General features: G+C 40.0%; 1 protein-coding gene across 3 annotated transcripts in view; it reads right to left on the bottom strand.

Annotated features, from left to right (window-relative positions):
• The window catches only part of ZFYVE19 (zinc finger FYVE-type containing 19), a 641,592-nt gene that overhangs the window by 297,316 nt on the left and 324,314 nt on the right, over positions 1-19,962 (bottom strand). For all 3 annotated transcript variants that reach the window (XM_044074191.1, XM_044074190.1, XM_044074192.1), the window contains exon 7: positions 15,904-16,018. In XM_044074191.1, the coding sequence (XP_043930126.1) occupies positions 15,904-16,018 (115 nt within the window). The remainder of the gene's footprint in view (positions 1-15,903; positions 16,019-19,962) is intronic.

Raw genomic sequence — 19,962 nt, 5'->3', positions numbered from 1 at the left:
CCTCTGAAAAGGGAGATTTAAGAAGTCCCTTCAGTAACAGCTTGTTTTTTCTTTCCAACAAGGTTCTATTTGAAAAGTTCTCACAAATAGTACAAGGCGGGTCAACAGACAAGTGGGACACCCCCAAACAATAAACGCACAAAGAGTGTGCATCAGAAGTAGGTAGTTTGTGTCCACAATTAGAACACCGCTTAAACCCCGGACTACCTTTCTTATCTGCCATGACAGCAAATTAAATAGAAAAGGGCACCAGCAATGGTACAAAAGAATACCCGAAGGCATGAGAAAAAAGGGAAGGATTACCAATGATAGTAAAGAGAGAATACCCTTGCGGTAAAAAGGTAGAGAAAAGATCAGAAAAACCTGAAGAAAATATGCACGTTAGATGCGGTAGGGTAAGAGATAATGAAATATAAACTTTTCTGACAGAAAAGTAATAAGAAAGATTATTAAACAACAAATAACTGTACTTAGCTCAAGAGCAGTAGCTTGACAAGACCGAATGGCAACGCGGCAAACGAAATATGAGGTAACAGGGAGAGGGGAATTGTGGGTAAGAGTTTAGCTCAAGAGTTTGAAGCTGAAGCGAGCTTGGAAAATTGCTGGCTCGGTTCCGAGGTCGGAACCAATACCCATGCGTAAGGAATAAATGAGGATTAACAATATCAGATCTATATTTACAGTGGAATCTGTGGAAAACTTAAGTTCACTGGAAGAAGAAGCCAAGATAGCTTGTAACCCTTTTACATAATTTTGAAGGCCTAACTGTTTGAAGTTATTTAGTTTCCAAGAGGGAAGGGAAAGCTTCCTTGGTAGAGTTAGGGAAGGCAGGCCAGATTGGGAGGGAATACGAGGAAGGGACCAATAGTCACAGATTAAATGGTTTGTTTGGAAAGAACGATTTAGGTCCTTTAAAATCTTATTTTGATTTCTCCTTTTCAGTAAACATTTTACCCCATTTTTTTTTAAACTTTTGTTCCTTACAAAAAGTGACCAGCTTTAGAGGGATAATTCCTCTATAATTTAGGCTCAGGAAAAATCAAGATCTGTTTAAAGTCTTGCATATTTTTACCTCTCTCCTCTAAGCTTTTGAAGAACTGAGCTGCAGCTGGACCAAACATAACTTCTCTATCCGAGGGACTTAATATCCTTTGGAAGGGACTATAACCTCAACCAGGAATAACTTCTTAAAGCAGAACTAGTAGCATCTTCTCTGGAAGATGGATCAGTTGCATCACAGCTGCATTAAATGGAATGCCTAGCCACTTGGGTAGACATAGCAGAAGTCTTACTATCTGAATCCAGCATATCTGACATAATTTTGTTAATCTCATAAAACAGATAAACAATACCTAATCATGTGAGACTGGTAGCTGATGTCATGGAAAGAAAATGTAGACAGAAGTGTATATTTGCTATCTTTGTCATTAGGCAATGTATCTGAAGATAGCAGCAACTCGATAGGCTTGTCAGACTCCAGAGAAATTACAGCAAGGTCAAAAAAGGGACATATGTAGAGGAATTTATGGGAACCTGGTACTCTGCAAAATTTGTCAGTTTTTTGGGTGCAGAAAGCTGGGATTCTGGATTTAAGGAAGCTGTGACAAAAGTATCCTGTAAAAATACCAACACTGGCAGTATGACTGAACGTTTAGGGACCCACATATGTAAGAGGTCAAAATACTTCCTGCTTACCTTTCCAATTTAAATGCTGCATCAAAGGAATGTTCTTCTAAAGGAGAATCAGGACATATGGTGTCGTATTCCTCGGATTCAAAACCAACTGGGTAATGAATCTGGGAAGTGCAGTCTACTGAGCTACTTCAGGTTCTCATTGTTCATCCTCAGATGAGGACTTTGTCTTGTGATTAAAGCGAGAAGCAGGAGAAAAGATCTGACGGGGCCTTAGAGACGATAGCCATAAAAAGCCACTGGGAAAAATCAAAGCACTCTTTCTGTGGATTCCTATGAACAGAACAAGAGGTATTCTTGGTCTTCTGTTTCTTTTTTCTGTGTGTATAAGTATGAATAAAATACGGAGAATCGGATCCTTGACAATAAAAGGTACAAGGACTATCTTCCCAGACTAAAATCTGATGAATGCCCTCAGATCCCTTAGAAATTATAAGCTGTGTCTCCCCCATCCTGGACAAAGTGGCTGCCTTACCAGTTGGGCTGTGTGTGTTGAGTGGCTGTGCCTTGTCAGTCTCTGAACTGGTTGTGCCAGAGCGAGCAGTGAGAAAACCTGGCCTCTCTGAGGGTTTGTTAAGATCCACAGCAGAGATGTTTGAGTCCAACTGGACAGCAGAAGATTTCTTCCTTGACATTTTATGCTTCTCTTTTGGCTGGTGAGGAACATCTCACTGGAAAACTTCAAAACTATCCTACATCAAATGACCTCTTTTGTTTGTTCTATGAACAGATTTCGGGAGAAGACAGACAACGTTTAAGTGGTTAAGGAACAAATTACTGGCAGACTGAACACTCTTTATACTGGTAACTGTATCCTAAACAAAATAAACACTTGGTCTAACTGTCCCTGTATGAAGTTTGCCTCCTACAATCATATTTTCCCCTTCTGGCTGACATGAAAAAGAAAATCCCTGGGATTTATTAATGCCTACCCTAAATGTACACCGTTCTGAATGAACAGACAACACAAGTATAACTCACACCTTCTTCCTCCTAAATTTAGTTTTCCTACTGATTTTCTTGCAACCTTAAATATCTAGACAGATTCAGAAAGATTACCACAATGTGTAAACTATATGTACACTTAGTGTAATCTTTGAGTGACCAGAAAACAAAAGAAAAACATGTGGCAGGGATAATGGTGACTACAGAGTGTGTACACTTAGTGTAGACATTAATGAATCTGGCCCAATATTCTTGTCAAAAAAGGAAAGTTCCCCAACAGGGATACTTATCTGTTCAAGCAATTAAAACTGGAACAAGCTGTATAATTGACAGACAAAAGTGTAAGAGCAGGTTTATTATTCAGGCTGGCAGCACAAAAATTTAGTGTTTTTTCAGATCTGTACATCCCTTGTGTAATGTTTAGCTGTCACCTGCTTTGGGCATACGCTAGACATATGGTAATAGAGGAAGGCACCCCGGCTTTGTTATACTGGTTGATGTACAGCATCCTTGGCAGGATACTTCCTATAAGTTATTAATTCTATAACAGTGATCAAGAAAGGACATCTACACTAGATTGTTAAAACTTTAAAATATGTTATAACGGCATATGCCTTTAATGCAGTTTAAAAAAAAAATCAAAAGTAATAACGTGAGAGTAGATATAAAGAGACTGCACAAGGGGCTGACTTGGGATGCGATAGCTGAAGTTTGTCACACATGATTATGGGATATAATGGAATACATACTATACTTAAGTTATGTACTTTTACAAAATAAATCCAGGGAAAGTACAAAGTATGAAGCTAGTCAGGTTTCCAGTTCATGATTTAAAGCAATAAGTATATACTGTCACCAGGAAGGAAAAGGAAAATTACCTAGCTCTCTTGCTACACAGTGATAAACCTTAAGCTATGAGGTGAAATAAGACGAGCAGTTCGGGCACCTGCTGAAGCAGGCACTGGAGAAAACGGGAATGCTGAGATTATGTCTGCTCTTCTCTCTTTAGGGGTATGGATAAAGTTGTGCCATTATCACAATCCTATTGAAGGCCAAGACTCTTAACGAAAGTCAAGCCAGGTTTAAAGGCAGGTCCGAGAGGCATCTCTGCATTATTCACAAATAGAGAAAGGCTAGCTGCATGCATGCAGTGGCTAGGACCTCAATTACATAATCAACAACTTGCCTGACTGTGCAGCTATGGTTGCTCTCTTGCTAATTCCTCCCAACCTGCAAACTCTACTAGGCTGCTGAATTAGCAAGGACTTGCACGAAGGTAAGCGCCATACAGGAAGAATAAACAGCTTCAGCAAGAGAGAACCATGCCTTTCTTTGTTAAGGAAATATAATAATGAAGCTGGGTCTGCTTTGTTTCATCTAAATGTTTCCAAACAGAAGGAAAAGTGTAAAGCTGATTTTAACAGAATCAGGTCTCTACTCTTCAAAGCATTTCATGAGGAATATGGAGCAAATGTATGCAGATGACTGTGGAAATGTGCCACATGAACAAGTTCATTTCTCGCATGCTACACATCTGTCAAATATCCTGAAAAATCACTGGTGCAAACAACATATGCAAGCCAAAACTGTTTGCTCACACAGTCTGCTACTTGTACTTGATTATGCACTGCTGAAAGACAGAGTATGCTGAGCATCTCAATATTACATCACAAGTATAAAAAAAAATTATATCACAATCACAAGTGTCTCTTCATAAACTTTAAAAACTGCATATGTTACATAGATTTAGTTACCTTAACAGCAGATCTCCAAAGTGTGACGACCATAGTAGTGAATGATAGCATATGGATTTTAACTCACCTACCTTGTCTGCATCCTAGTCAGAGCTTTAAACGGGTCTATATCATGTTGTCGAACTCTTAAAAGTTCGACCGTCATATGGTCGACACCATATGATCGAACTTTTAAAAGTTCGAACGTTTCAACGGAGATCTCCATACAGTGTGGAATGGGAAGATTTCCCTTTTCAGCAATGTAGTGCGATCTTGGAGTTGGTATATTTAAAGAGTGGGGGAATGTGGGGGGTGCAGGGGGGCTTGCTCCCCTGCTAAAACCATTCAGGTAGGTTTTTCTTTGAAAATTTAATTAAAAAAAATAAACCAAAGTTTTAAAAGTTCGATCATATGGTGTCGACCATATGACATTTGAACTTTTAAAAGTTTGATTATGTAATATATAATATAGACGCCTTTAAACAGCACTCTATTACTCACAGTGAAGGCTTACATTGGTTTCATGACAGTTTTCCACTGAACTTCAGTAGATACATGAGGCAGTTACATAAAAAGAGGTATCTTCCTCTGTTCTTCGAATCATTTATTCACCACAGAGAATTGGGAGAACAATACATGCAGAATAATGTTCAGGAGGAGGAGAAGAAATTACTAAAATATACCACAATAAAAGCAAAAGTAAACTAAAAACTAAAAACTTACAGTTATGATACAAAATGCTTCAAGGGAAATGGGGAATGGTAGACTTACTGTTAACGGTGACAATTCCTCAAACATCTGCCATTATGGTAAGTACACATGCATTCAACTGTAGTCTTCTTCAGGGACAGTTACTCTAACAATAAACCATAACATTTGGATAGATTAATAACAGAAATTATTATACTCCACAAATGAGAGAGAGTTAAAGAATCCTCTGAAGCACAGTCAAGCCAAATCTTGTCCTACTTGCACACTTTCTATCCAACTTGCAGCTTTTAGTGAAAGCGTGTATGGTAGATCAGAGACAGCTACTAAAATGTATCATGCAAAAACAATTCTTAAATATGCTGGTGATGCTGCTCTAGTAAAATGCGTGCCTATTTAACATTGTAAAGTTTCACTATATTTGTTGCAACAGTCAATGCAATTAGCCATTAATTTACACAAGACCCACTTTTTAATTACAAGGCCTTCTGTACCTTTCTTTAAAAAATTAAGACACAGCAAATTTTATAAATCCATCAAACATAAATTACTTTCTCCATGATTCTGATTGTTGCAAATAAGGCTGGCTGTTGAACAGACTGACTATAGCTGTCTCTACTGTGGATATGAAAGGGGGATTTTAATACTATCATTATTAAAAAAAAAAAAAAAAAAAGAGAGATTTACACACTAGGGCTAATAATGCTGAACATTTTCATCCAGATGTAACTGATATGAGGAAAGACAAAAGGTGATAAAGTCAAATTTTCCACACTGGAGAAAATGCCTCTTAAGGGGTGGCCTTAAAAGTGCAACTCCTTTAAGTCAAACTTTAAATGCTGGATGTGCTACAACCTGTGGATGACTGGTAAACAAGCAAAAACTGGTGATACATGGACTTTAGTGAATAACTATGTCAAGCTGCATTAAAATAAACAGTTTTAATAATTCAGTAATCTTGGAGTGGGAAATGTAAGGAATCTATGCCTTGTGACATATACTAAGCAAAAAAAGATCTCTTCCACTTCTCTACAGGATTTCCTTGTAACAGTTTTTGATTTTGATACCACCTTAAAAATGTGTAACACATACAATAGGCTACTGTTAGAACTTCAAATGTCTTTGCTTCTGAGTTTACTTTGCTTAACACCTTTAATAAATTATCACTTAAGATATAAGCAAATACATATTTATATCAAACAAACCATATCAACATGTTTCCACTTACACACATTATACATATGTTCTTTTTTACAGAAATCACCACTCTTGTTAAATAAATTGCTCAATTCCTGGCTTTCCTTAAACCTTAGTCCACCTTCTCCTCCTCCTGAACATTATTCTGCATGTATTGCTCTCACAATTTCCATTTACTTCTATGTAATTTTCTGCTTCCCTTTTCTAAAGATCCATCCTACAGTTCTTTTATCTCTGTTACAATATTCAGTACTTCAAATACAGTTGATTTAGACTTTGATTTCCACCTTCTAGTAATTGCTTTTTTGGCAACCACCAGAATTAAACTTAACAAGGCCTTACTACTTTTGGAAAATTCAGATCCGGTGGCCCAGGTCAAAAGAATCACTTTCTTAGTTACACCTATTTGCTCACTCAATATTTCTAACGGAGTACTCTGTGTGGAATTTTTGAAATCTGCCAACTCATTACACTCCCAAAACATATGTTTGCCTCTTTCTTCCTCATCACACCTGCAACTTCTGCCGTATAAATGAGGAACAATTCTTTGAAGTCTGCTTGGGGTACAAAAATACCTATGCAAACAAACACTTCCAAGCAAAGATTCTAAACCTAGACTTTGTTGCATATTTAGGAACCATACATAGGTCTCCCCATTGTTCCTTTGTAAAGTCCTTTTCCAGTCTCTCTCTTCCCAATCTTTTCTAAACTCCAATAAGTGAGTCTTATAGTTATTGCACAATATTTTATATGCCCTACTAATTATCCTTTTTTAACAGCAGCTTCTATTCTAGATTAAACAAAAACCTCTACCCAGAGTGGGTCTTTCACTTAGGATTCCCCTGTCCCTCTCTCTAACTATAATCTGACATCAATCCCTGTTAGGGAAGTCAGTATCTAGCCTACAGTCTAAAAATCTATCTTCTTGGCCTCATCCCATTCTATTGCCTTTTCCTCTCTAGTTATTTGCTCCCAATACCTTGGCTCCTTTGCCAGTTTTCTCCAGTAAATTCCAGACCCCCCCTTGCCTCTTCTCTTGCAGTCATTTCTATCAGCAAAATCTCCTTTGACCATTCTTCTGCTGGATTATTTCTTATAATACTTTATACTACTTTGCGAATATAATATTCTGTATGGCTGTTATTATTCTCCTTTAGGATCTGCATCCAAAATCACTCTCTCGATTTCTTGAAGTTTTCCCTACTTCATCATCATCCTTTTCCACTTTGAATTATAAATTTCTGCTTGTGTTATGCATATGAGCCCTGTGTAGCTCTAAAATATCCACTTAAGTCAGGTATTCTTAAATCACTTTATTCTATTGGAAGGATCAGCTTTACGCACTTAACCCTTGCCCTTTTCCTCTCCCAGAAAAATTCCTTCAACTTTTTACTATTGTCCACAACTTCTCCTCTGGTTGACAAAAACATGCCTGACATAATACATAAAAAGTACAGTTTTGTACCTACCATAAATGTAGATGTCCGATAGGCATGCATCTGCAGTCCTTACAAATGGGTTGTCCTGTCGTCAGGCAGCCCTTCGGTCGGCCGGATTCCAAAGTCTGGGTCTGGCCTCGGCTGGTGTCGCACTTCACCCGACGTCATAGCTGCAGTTCTTCGGGTATAAAGGCATCAGCCGACGTCATTTTCCTCAGTGTTTCTTGCCCCAGATGCCAGGTGCCCTCTAGGAAGGCTAAATTAGGATAAATGCAAATGGTTCCAAATAGTAGAGAGCAAACAAAAAATAAGCATGTATGTACATATATACAAACAAATACACCATAATAGATTCCCCAGCTAGCTACAAGATGGGCAAATACCCTAGGAGTACCACAGAGGGAAGGAGGGTGGGTAATCCTGACTGCAGATGCATGCCTATCGGACATCTACATTTATGGTAGGTACAAAACTGTACTATGTCCTTCAAGGATGCATCTGCAGTCCTTACAAATGGGTAGAATACCATAGCCAAACTGGGGGAGGGGGAGAAATAAGATTATGGTGTAGTTAAGATCCCTTGCAAAACAGCAGTGGCAAAACCTGCTCGGGATCTGGAGTATAAAGGTAAATTATAATGCTTGGCAAATGTATGCACGGAGCTCCAAGTAGCAGCCTCTAAAATGTCCTTGGTAGCCACTCCTCATAAGAAAGCTGTGGTAGTGGCTGTAACCCTTGTAGAGTGAGGCCTGATGTTTTCTGGAGTTTTCTTCCCATGGTAGGAGTAACAAAATCTAATGCAATTTCCTATCCACTTAGAGATTGTCTGTTTTGAAATTGCTTTTCCTTCCATTCCTGTCGATATGCTACCAGTAGCTGGTCAGTCTTTCTATTGCTCTTGGTCCTGTCCAGGTAGTAGCGTAATTGTCTATGTACATCCAAGGTATGCAACAGTCTTTCTCCCCTGTTCTGTGGGTTGGGGAAGAATGTTGGTAGGTGGATAGCTTGATTTAAAGATACCCTGGAGACCACCTTTGGCATAAAAGAAGGATTAGTTCTCATGGACACTCTATCTTGATGGAAGATCAGGAAGGGCTGTACTGCCATTAATGCCTGTAGCTCAGATACCCTTCTTGCTGAAGTGATTGCAAGCAGGAAAGCAGTTTTCCATGATAAGTACTGTAATTCTGCTGTTGCTGCTGGCTCGAAAGGAGGGAGTGTCAACTTTTCTAGCACAAAGTTCAAGTCCCATGCTGGCAATGGTGGCTTCCTAGGTGGCTTTACATTTTTAATCCCTCTCAGAAACTGCCTGAGCAGAGGATGTGAGAAGACTGGAGGATCCAAGTTGTATTCTGCTGAAATAGCTGATGCATGAATCTTAATGGAAGAATAGGACAGGCCGTTGTGGAAGAGCTCTGCCAAGTATTCCAGGATGTTAGCTATGTTTACCAGTGACACATTCTCTCCTTTTGCAGTACACCAAATGAGATATCTTTTCCATTTTGCTGAATAATTTTTTCTTGCTGAGGGTCTGCGAGCCTCCAAGATAATGTCTTTAACCCTTTGAGATAAATCTGGGTTATTTGGTCTTATGCAATGTTCCAGGCAGCCATCTGCAGTGTTTTCAGGTTTGGATGCAGGGTTTTGAAGTTGTTCTGTGTTAACAGCAAGGGAACTAAGGGCAGAGGCCATATTTGTTCCCGAGACATGCTCCTCAGTAATGGGTACCAATGTTGCCTTGGCCAGACTGGAGCATCAGGATGATCCTTGGACGGTCTTCTTTGATCTTCAATAGCACCTTGTGCATCAAAGGAAGAGGTGGGAATGCATATGCTGTCAGGTTTTTCCAACTGAAAGATAGGGAGTCCACTTTCCAAGCAAGTGGGTGGTACGTCCTTGTGCAGAATTTTTTCAGTTGGTGATTGTGTGGGGATGCAAATAAGTCTATTTCTGGTAGTCCCCATTTCCCTGTAATGGTTTTGAAGATGTCCGGATGCAGCATCCATTTGTGGGCATCCGTGGTAGTTCTGCTTAGGATGTCTGCTAGTATATTTTCTTTTCCTGGCACAAAATTGCTTGAAGCTGAATGTTGAAGCTCAGTGCCACATTCCAGAGGTCCATTGCCATCCGGCATAGAGGGTATGAATGTGTGCCTCCCTGTTTGTTGATGTACCACATAACTGTGGTGTTGTCCGTCCTTATCAGCAGTTGACCCTGTCGAAGAAATGGTCTGAATGCCTGAATTGCCAGTTTTACTGCCAGCATTTCCTTTTGATTTATGTGTAGGTGCAGCTGGTCTTGAGTCCATAAGCCTTGTATGCACTTGTCCAGCATGTGCGCCCCCCAACCGAGGTCTGAGGCATCTGTTGTGATGGTCTGGCTTGGTTGAGTGCTGTGGAACGGCAGTCCCTTGTTTGATTGACAGGCCTGAGCCCACCATTGGAATTCTTGTTTCAGGCATGGAATTATTGGAATCTGGGTTTCTAGGCTGTGCTTGTGCTGAGACCATAAATTCCTTAGGTACCACTGTAACTTCCTCATATGTAGTCTGGCATGTGGAATCAATATTATGCAGGATGCCATGTAACCGAGCTTGCAGGACTTTTCTTGCTGTTAGCTGGTTCTGCTTTGTTAATGGCATGAAGTAGAGAGGAGTTGCTCCTGTTTTCCTACTGTCAGGAATGCCATTTGTTTTGATGTGTCCAAATCTGCACCCAAGAAGGTTATCCTTTGGGATGGTATCAGCCTTGACTTTTTTATATTGACTGTGTATCCCAGGGCTTGTAGTAGATGAATGACCCTTTCCAAATCTTTTGTTAATTTGTTTTTGTTGTCCGCTTGTAACAGGCAGTCGTCCAGGTAAGGATAAATCTGAATTCCCTGAAGCCTGCAATGAGCAATTACTGATGCCAGGCATTTCGTGAATACTCTGGGCGCAGTAGATAAGCCAAAGGGCAATGCTGAGAATTGATAATGCTCTGATCCTGCAAGAAATCTGAGGTATCTTCTGCAATTTGGTTGTATGGGGACATGCAGGTATGCCTCCTTGAGATCTAGAGTTACCAGCCAAGACTCCTTGCCCAGCATGGGAAGAAGCTGCTGTAGGGTCAGCATTTTGAATTTTGGAACAATGAGGTATGTGTTTAAAGCGGACAGGTCGAGAATAGGTCTCCATTGGTTTTCTTTTCTTGGTACCAGGAAGAGTCTGGAGTAAAATCCTTGTCCTTGTTCCATAGATGGTACCTTTTCTACAGCTCTCATCCTTAATAATTGGGATATTTGTTTTAGTGCTTCTGTCTTTTGATTTGGAGGTAGGTTTGGCATTCCTCTCTTCCCTGGTAGAGTATGGAAGTGAAACCTGTAACCTTGGTCTATTATCTGTAAAATCCACTTGTCTCTTGTGATGTAATGCCAGTTTGTTGTAAATAAGGCTAGCTTCCCGCCTAAGGGTGCTTGCAGTTGTTCCCTGGTAGGCGGTACTAGAGCCAAGTCACTGTGATTGACCTGTCGTTGTGGTGGTGGCTGTGTCTGTGGCTGTGCCTCGCTGGTTGTTGCCCTGCCACTGACGTCCTCTGTAAGCACCCCTGGATTGGCTTCTGCCTCTTGAACGCCTATTCCTGCCTCTCTGAGTTCTGGAGGAGTCTGGAAAGGACCAATTCTTGGAGGGCCAATTCCTGCTAAACCTCGGAGGTTGGACCTGTAAGAAATCTTTTACTGTTTGGACAGATTTTGCCTTCTCTTCCATCTTCTTCAGCACTTGTTGTGCAGGAGAGCCAAACAAATTGATTTTATCCATAGGAGCATCTAATAGTTTTGATTTGACATGGTCTGGTAAGGCCTGTTCTTTTAGCCATGCATGCCTTCTGATGACTGTGCCAGTCATGGCTGATCTAAAGGAAGCCTCCAGTGCATCATAGCCGCATTTTAGGGAATGGTTACTGACTTGTTGAATGTTATGTACCATTTCCTGCACATATTTTTTGTCTACTGTTTCATCTGAGGACACTTTTTGGTTAACTGATCTAGCAAAATTCTTGATACTGCATCATGTGAAATTGACAGTTCAAGGGCCTAGCTGGAAGAGTAGCAGAAGCGTAAACTTTTACCCCATCTCTAAGGATCTGGATTCCCTTTCAGAGGGAGGGGTTTTGGCAGAGGTGGCTGCTACAGCCTTAGGTCCTTGGGAGATAGTCTCTGGATCTGCAAGGGAGCCTTATACAAGTGGTAATGTGTGTCCGGGACCCTGTAGTATCTATCGGGCTTAACAGGGGCCGGAGGCAGAGAATCAGGAGCAGTACAAGCATCATTAAATGCATCATCTACAACAGAAAGAACTGGAGGTATGGCTAAAGGCCTATGTTGTGGTAAATGCAGAAAAGTTCTAAGCCTTTTTCTGGAATCTGAAAAATCCTGGCCCTGCCACTGAAATTGTTCCCTCATAGCATGCAGGGTTTCCCCAAAGGAAAATTCCTCAGGCGGAGAGGCAGAAGGAATGGACTCTTCACCATCAGAGTCTTCATAAGGGGAGTATGGGGCCTCTGGAGGGTCTGAATCATTTGAGTCATCAGAGGAATCATCTGTAGACACTGGCTCAGGGAGCTCTGCTCTAGGCCTCTTCTCTGGAGGCGGGTGAGAGGCCCTGTCTGGTTGAGGTTGGGATCCTCGGATTAAAGAAATGAGATCCTCTGCTAAACTAAGCATTTGTGAACTAGAGCTAGGCCTGTGAGAGGGGGGCTTAGCAGGCACAGATTTAGTAGCTTTAGCTGCTTTAGCCCTGGCAAAGGCCTTAATGGACATGGCTGCAGGAGGCCTAGCAGCTCCACGTGCAGGGGTTGAAATATCCAAGGGAATAGTGTCTGATAATTCCTGAGAAACTGTAACAGTAGGTGGGATATCAGAAGCCGATTCCACGAGGTTAGAAGAGGCCTCGGCAGGAGGAAAGTTTTCGGCTGAAGGAGGAACCGCTTGCTCGGTTTCAGCCGAAACCGAGACACTCGCGGTTGGCTTAACCGCGGTTTCGGACGAAACCGCGGACCACGAGTGTCGGTCCTTTTCCTTGCGTTTTTTAGATATTTGCGAAGTCAGAGGATCCGACGGCATAATATAAGCAAAATCGGAGCCGAAAAACTCCTCAGCAAACTCCGACCGACGTCTAAGCGTCCGCCGGTTAAAAGAAGCACAGGCTAGACAAGCTGCGACGTCGTGGTCTGGGCCTAGACAAGGTAAGCAGTAAGAGTGGAAATCTTTATGAGGTATTTGTTTCCCACAAGTTAAACAGTTATTCACTTTTTCTGACATCGGCTGAGGCAAGAAAGAGTCCCCAACAGGGTACTTAGCTTTTTAGAAGTCTTCAAAGTAGTTTTCGGTAGTAGTAATCTCTGGTTCTGACCGACCGGCACTTGCGAACAGCTTCTGCTTCGGGCGCCATGTGGGAAGAAAGACTGAGGAAAATGGCGTCGGCTGATGCCTTTATACCCGAATAACTGCAGCTATGACGTCGGGTGAAGTGCGACACCAGCCGAGGCCAGACCCAGACTTTGGAATCCGGCCGACCGAAGGGCTGCCTGACGACAGGACAACCCATTTGTAAGGACTGCAGATGCATCCTTGAAGGACATCAGATAGTTAGCAGTGGCCTGTATGCATAAAGGATTAATGACAGCATTTTCTGATTTTAAACAATGACACACCCACCTAGCAATTCATATTTTCCATGTTTTACTCAGATGGCACTGTGAGTGTGAATTGCTACTACATAAAACTAACATTTGTATTAATATTACAGAGGCAGTGTGAGACTGGGGATACAAAGCTATGTGTCCAGTTTTTCAGAACCTGTATGCCCTCTTCATGAATGCTTTCTCATAATAAAAAAGGTTTGCAAAGGAATAAAACGGAATAAAACTGTATGAAAAAACAGCTCCAGATCTTTGAACATCTGACAAGTCAGACCTTTCCTCCAGGGTGCTGCCTGCATGGAATGTAGGCACTAAACTAGTGTAAAAGCTGGAGGACAATGTATAATGAAGCTGACAATTTGCAAAATGGGTACACATCAAGTGAAAAGACAGGAAGAGAACACACAAGCTCTGCTAGGAAAAGGTTACTATACACAATAAAGGCTGCAACTATTAACTCTTGCAGATGAAATCACCTGCAGCAGGTAAGTGGTTGTTCTAATCAAGCAGCATCTAGCCTGTGGCACAGAGGGATAAAGCCCTGAATATACCTCAAATGACACAGGGTTGAGAAGTAGGTCAGGCACTTGACACAGCTGGCAAAGAGGATGGGTGTACCCATCCTGGGGAGGACAGAGGTAGCTCTAAGCTGGTTCTCTGATGTTCCAAGAGAAGGAGGCATATCTGTAGCAATGAGCAAATACAAGGAAGATGTGCACTGTGTCCACACAGGAACGTGAATATTAGTCGAAAGACTTTTCTTCAATAGGAGCAGTGTGGCTTTTTCTGTGAAAGCCACTTTAAGGAACAGGAGGTGTTGTACTTTATCCACTGTAGTGCAACCATAGAGTTGATATATATAAGCTAGGGGGTGTTGTCAGTGATATTACTCCACGCGGGGGTGTACAGGGCACTTCCCCCTCCAAAAAAGCTTGAAATCATGTTCTCTGAAAGTGGTTTCCAGTGAATATGCTCATGCATTTGTCTGTTGAAGAATAGTCCTGATGAATAATTATGAATCCAGTCACACAAGTCGGTGACGTCAACCCTTCCTACAACAGACAAAAAAGTGAAAACAGGGCTATGGGGCAGAGGCAGCACTTGCAGCAATGCAGATGCTCATGTCACCACAAGGGGCATATCTCCCAAAAGTCCAGATTTTTGCCTCATATTTTTGGTCTCTTCCTCAAAGAATGTGTGGGTTTCTGGCAAATCAGTGAGGATTGAATTCACTAAATAATGACAGATATTTGAGTTTCACACTTTATATCTTTCAGAAAATGCATGTTAACACAAAACCTATTCTAGCAATTTTCCAAATTTATAAGCCTCATTTTTAAAATCTGCTCCTATATTTTTGCATTTTCCCTTCATTATTTCTGTCTTTGTCCAGATTTCTTATGCTAAGAGGTTGCAAGGCATGGTTAGGGCCATAACATATGCCCTCCTCTGCTGGGATGTTGACAAGGTTACAAACAAGCCTCATGGCTGCCTTATGATCGCTACTCAGGTGTGGCTCTTGCCTCCATATGGTACAAATGTCTCTTCTAGGGGAAAATGAATGGGCTAAACCTGATTGGAGACAGCTTGATAATCAGCAGGGAAATGAGTAAAAATCAATGGGGAGGGGACAAGGTAACCATAAACAGTATTTAATGAAAAATGTGTGATGATACATGTAAAGAAAGTCTACATCTAGAAAGTAATTCTCATTAGATTTGCTGCTGGCCATGACACATTGCCCAAACAATAAATAAAAAAAATTATAATACTGCTACACCAACTACATGGCACAATGAGATGCCATCAGGAAAACAGTATTATACACAAGAACAAAGATTAATGCAGCTCTCCTCAATGCCAGAGGTGAGCATCTCATTTTCCATAACAGAAATCAGAAGGATCCTACTAGAAATCCAGGAAAGAAAAAATAAATACAATGTTAACTAAGCCAAATGGTCTACAAGTGCAAAATACACATTTATTAAGTTCTTATCAAAGTATTGCTTCTCCCACAGGTGCTACACATGGTAATATGAATTAAATGCATTAAGTAAGTTACAATTTAGACATTTGTCCTCAGTATACTACAAAGGGAAAATAAATGGGAAGGTGAGGGAGAAACTGATGGAACACAGACTGAGGAACCTAAAGCACAATGCAAATATCCATTGCTATAAGTAGGACGCATGCAGAAAGTAAAAGCAGCCAACAACATGGCTCAAGATTAATGAATGAGCAAAAACATAAGAATAAGATGGAACTACAGCAATCATTACAAGAAGGACAAAGGAGTATATAAAATAAAGCAAAAATGGAGTTTCTTTGTTTTTAAAGGAGTTTCTTGGTCTATAGGATTATTAGACCCTCATTTTTAATTGTCTTACCCAAATCAAACACTTCATTATGGTTGCTTGCCTGAGTACATCACATTTAATTTGCACAAATCTATCATGTTATGTGAAGAAACTGCTAAATTCTGTATGGTTTTCAAACATTCTCTGACCATACCTTGTGCCTCTGCTCCTGCTTCATAATTCTGATCTAATGCAGTTTCTTCAGCCAGTTGTTTAAGCAAATCATCTGCCTGCTCTGTCTGTGATCTGTTGTCAGCAGCCTGGAATGCCTAGAAAAAAATATCTCCTGTAACTTTCTTAGTAATCTCAAGTAAAGCATGCAGTCTGTAAATAATCTTGAAGTAAATAACATATACTGCATTTGAGCACAGTATAAGCACTGGTTTTCCTGTGATTACAGGCAGGCACACATGCTCACTAAAATTGAAACGCTTTTGTAGTTTTAATTCTTCCACTCTTTGCATATATAACCACATTCTCTCAGACTGCAACTTAAACTCTCAGATTCCACAGATGATGCTGTAAGGGTACACACATTTATTTATTTACTTTTTCTTTTGGGAAGGCGATTAAGTCCAGCAATGACTGTTATGACATGGAGATTAGAAAATGTTAGTGCATCTGGTTCACAGAGCAAGTAGATCAAAAATACAGGATTCATGAGACAATGAGAACACAGGCATGACACACCATAATGTCACTCCACACCTGTTTTACGCCATGTAGAACAAAGGACTACCCCACCCCAAACCACGCAGGTGAATTGGTGAGAATAGTCAGTACATTTTCTAGTACAACCTCCCAGAGGAACGCTGTTTTAAAACCCTACTCAAAGGCATGAGTCCAGTGAAAGGAAGTGATGGTCACTCCTAAGAGATGAAGCTGTCATTAATGATGATATGAGAAAGAATAAAGACTAAAGGAATGACAACAGAATGGAAGTGTGGAAACAACGTTTGTAACTTAAAAGTAACAAGTATCTACAGAAAGGCCAAATAAATGTCAATACTTTAAAGAAAATTATTTATTTGCAACTTTTAAAAACTAATGTGGATATCTAAACTGGAAAACAATTTTAAAAATCCACATAAAGCTTTTTGAACACATCTACATATACAGATTTACCTACCTCTATCAGTCAACATTTATTTCTACTGTGCTTTAGCCAAGATGACTTAACAGAAGATAGCTTCTCTCTTAGACAACATTTGAGTAGCTCTGATCTCGCTCTAAAATGGTTTGATACAGTACAAAGAAAACAGGAGAATAATGGGAAATGCAGCAATAACATGTCACATGGTGTTCCTATCCCCAAAGGCACTGTCTGGAACATCATCTTACACTTTAAATTGAACGTGTTTTCACGATTTCCACCAGACCCATTTAAACTAGGGAAAACTCCATTTTATACAAAAGTACACAGATTTGTTTTTTAATAGATGTTATAACAAACACATTTATGCTTCTGACAGCTTTCATATTAGTCATCATGAGCACAAGTAAATGCTATCCATCTGGAAATGCTGTGATTTGCAAATCTGTAAAAGCTTAGCTTTCAAAATTTTCAGGACAAAACACTCTTGGATAGTCAGCTACATAAAGTATTACACAGAGCTAGTTTTAAAAGACAAATGGTTGTACTTTGACTTTTATTCACTTTGCAAAACTGTTTCTTTGCTATGAAAATTAAAATGACAAAAAAATCATTTCCGAAATATTTTTTACTTCACATGTTGCAATACCACAGATAGGAATCTGATACCTACATAGTTTCAGTGGCGGCTTGTGCCATCGGACTGCAGCCCCCCCGCTGTGGAAAGAAGAAGAAAAAAGAACATTTTAAAAAATAAAATATTTACGTTTGTAGTACGTACAAAGACTGTTGTACTGGCTGGCTGCTGCTTAGCTGCGAGTCCCCGAACTCGAACCACGCATGCTCAGCGGGTTCCGGGTTTTTAAAAAAATATATAGTTTCTGTAGATCCAGACTGCTGTAAAAGCAGTCTTGATTAAGGAGCAAAGTGGAGGAGTGTCATGGCCAGAAGTCTTTATGGTTTTGTAACTGCTAATGTGGAAGGGGATCGGACTGCCATGTCCACAGTCACGTAAGTGACGCAGATGGCCTCGATGCTGCTGATTAGTTCTCGGCTCTCTTCCCGGGCTTTGCGTGCTGGAAAAAAGACAGCACAAAACAGTTAGTAGCAGACAGTGCGTTTAGACGGTTGTGGAGTTCGGGGACTATCGGATCCGACAAAAATAACTTTACTTCTGTTCTCTTTAGAACTTGTTACCAGTTAGTTTACCAGCCAGTGCAGCCACTATTACTAAAGGTATTCATATTAAGAAGTTGTCTCAAAGGCTCACAATGCAGATGCTTTATTAATAATTAATGAAAGTAGTATGCATGTATAAGCCATTTTTAAACTCAGTCATGCAGATGGACAGATTAGAGCTTGATTAAGCTTTATAACTTTACAGAATGGAATGCTGTGTTGTCTTTCCCCTTTTATGGCGTTATTGCAGCCTTGGATGACGTCTGTATGATTTGGGGTGCGGAAGCAAAACTCTCACACTTAGTGTTTGTCAAGTCAAGTGAATCTTGGATATATATTATTTTATCTGTTAAGGATGGATATGCAGGTTGAATAGTACTGGCCATTGCTTGCAGTAACGACACTAATTGTGATTAGAAGGCATTGTGTCAGTTCCAGTGATTTGTTTGTCTGCCTGTGGCACTTGCACTTGTTAATATACTGTATGTTGGTCTTTTTGTGTTTTTTTTGAAGGTTTGCTGTGTTTTTCGGGTTTATTTGGTGGTGACGTCCCTGCTTAACATGTTTTCAGTTTTCTAGTGTTGATTATGTGTGGGATTGTGTTTTTCAGAAAGTGATTCTTGCTGGATTCTGTATTGCATTATCAGTATTAGTTGGACTGAATACTGCTTGTGTGATTACATAGCATGAGTGCTATCTTGTTCAGCAGTGGACAGCTGTCATGCTAGTTATGTGCCAAACTGATGTTAACGGAATACTGTGCTCAGGAAAATTGCAGTCAGACCACCATCTAGGTACAGAAGACGTGGGATAGAGAATTATGTGTGTGTGTGTGTGTGCACATATGCATTTGTGTGTATGTCACTTTGTGTGTCTGTGTGTGCATTGTTGAGACTGTTCCACTTCTGAATATCTAACATTTCTCCAAATCATGCAGTATTCCTTATCATACAGTTTTAATAAAATTGTTTTAAATGGTTAATGGACATTTTACTTAAACAACTAAAGCAGGAATGTAATGCCGAGAAGCAGTAAAACATCTAGCAGTTTGTAATTTATGAAAAAGTAACAAGGGTAATATTTCTGAGATTTTGACAGGCTGTTAATCTGTTATACACCTACATATTTTGGCATGCTATTAATAAAGTGCCTAACTCACTTATATAAACCGTGTGTACTTGAAACAAATTGCACAGAAATGAAGTGCAAGAAAGGTTACAGCAAACTGCTGAAAACATTTGCTCAAAATCCAGTTTTCTATTAATTTTATTCAGTAAAAACACCAGTGTTTTCAATGAAATGTATTCATCCTGAGCTTCCCTTTTCCTATTTTCTGTAAGAAAATGATCTCTTATTTTTTTATATTGAAGTTACATTTTTAAATATATTGATTTTAATTCAAAGTAGGTCTGTCCTTGATTTTGCAGAATGTTCTGGTTTTCTGTCATATTTTTATACTGTTGATTTATGCTTATTATTCAGGAAATGTTGTTTAGTGCCTGTTGCTCTGAGTTTAAGTAACAATGCTTTAAGCTTATCTGAGATTGTAAGATGCAAGTAAGCTTTAATAAGCATGCTGTTAAAGAATTATCAGCAATGAAAGCCTTTTTGTTGTTCTCATGCAGAGAATATTTACATAACTAGATAACGTACAAGTCTTAGGTATTGAAATGCATATGGCAGTATTTGTAATTAAGGACAGGATTACAGTATTTTCAGAAGCTCATTACATTTGTTGGAGACTTGCAGTTATCTTTGCAGGCTTTACCCGTAAACTAAACAGAATGCCAATCATATGTGGTCCATAACTTGCGCAGTAATACTTAAAGCAATTTATCTTGAGCGTGTTTCTTCTTCGCAGTTCATTTTTTACTTTGATCATGTGTTCTCCATGAAACAAATAGATAGTTGTTGTCAGGCAGCAGGTCTTTTTTGGATAAG

This window comes from Protopterus annectens, chromosome 6.part0, assembly GCF_019279795.1.
Source record: "Protopterus annectens isolate FY-2018-M chromosome 6.part0, PAN1.0, whole genome shotgun sequence".
Taxonomy (NCBI): Eukaryota; Metazoa; Chordata; order Ceratodontiformes; family Protopteridae; genus Protopterus; species Protopterus annectens.
Note: the sequence above shows the minus strand (reverse complement) of the source record. Positions and strands in the feature narration are given on the sequence as shown.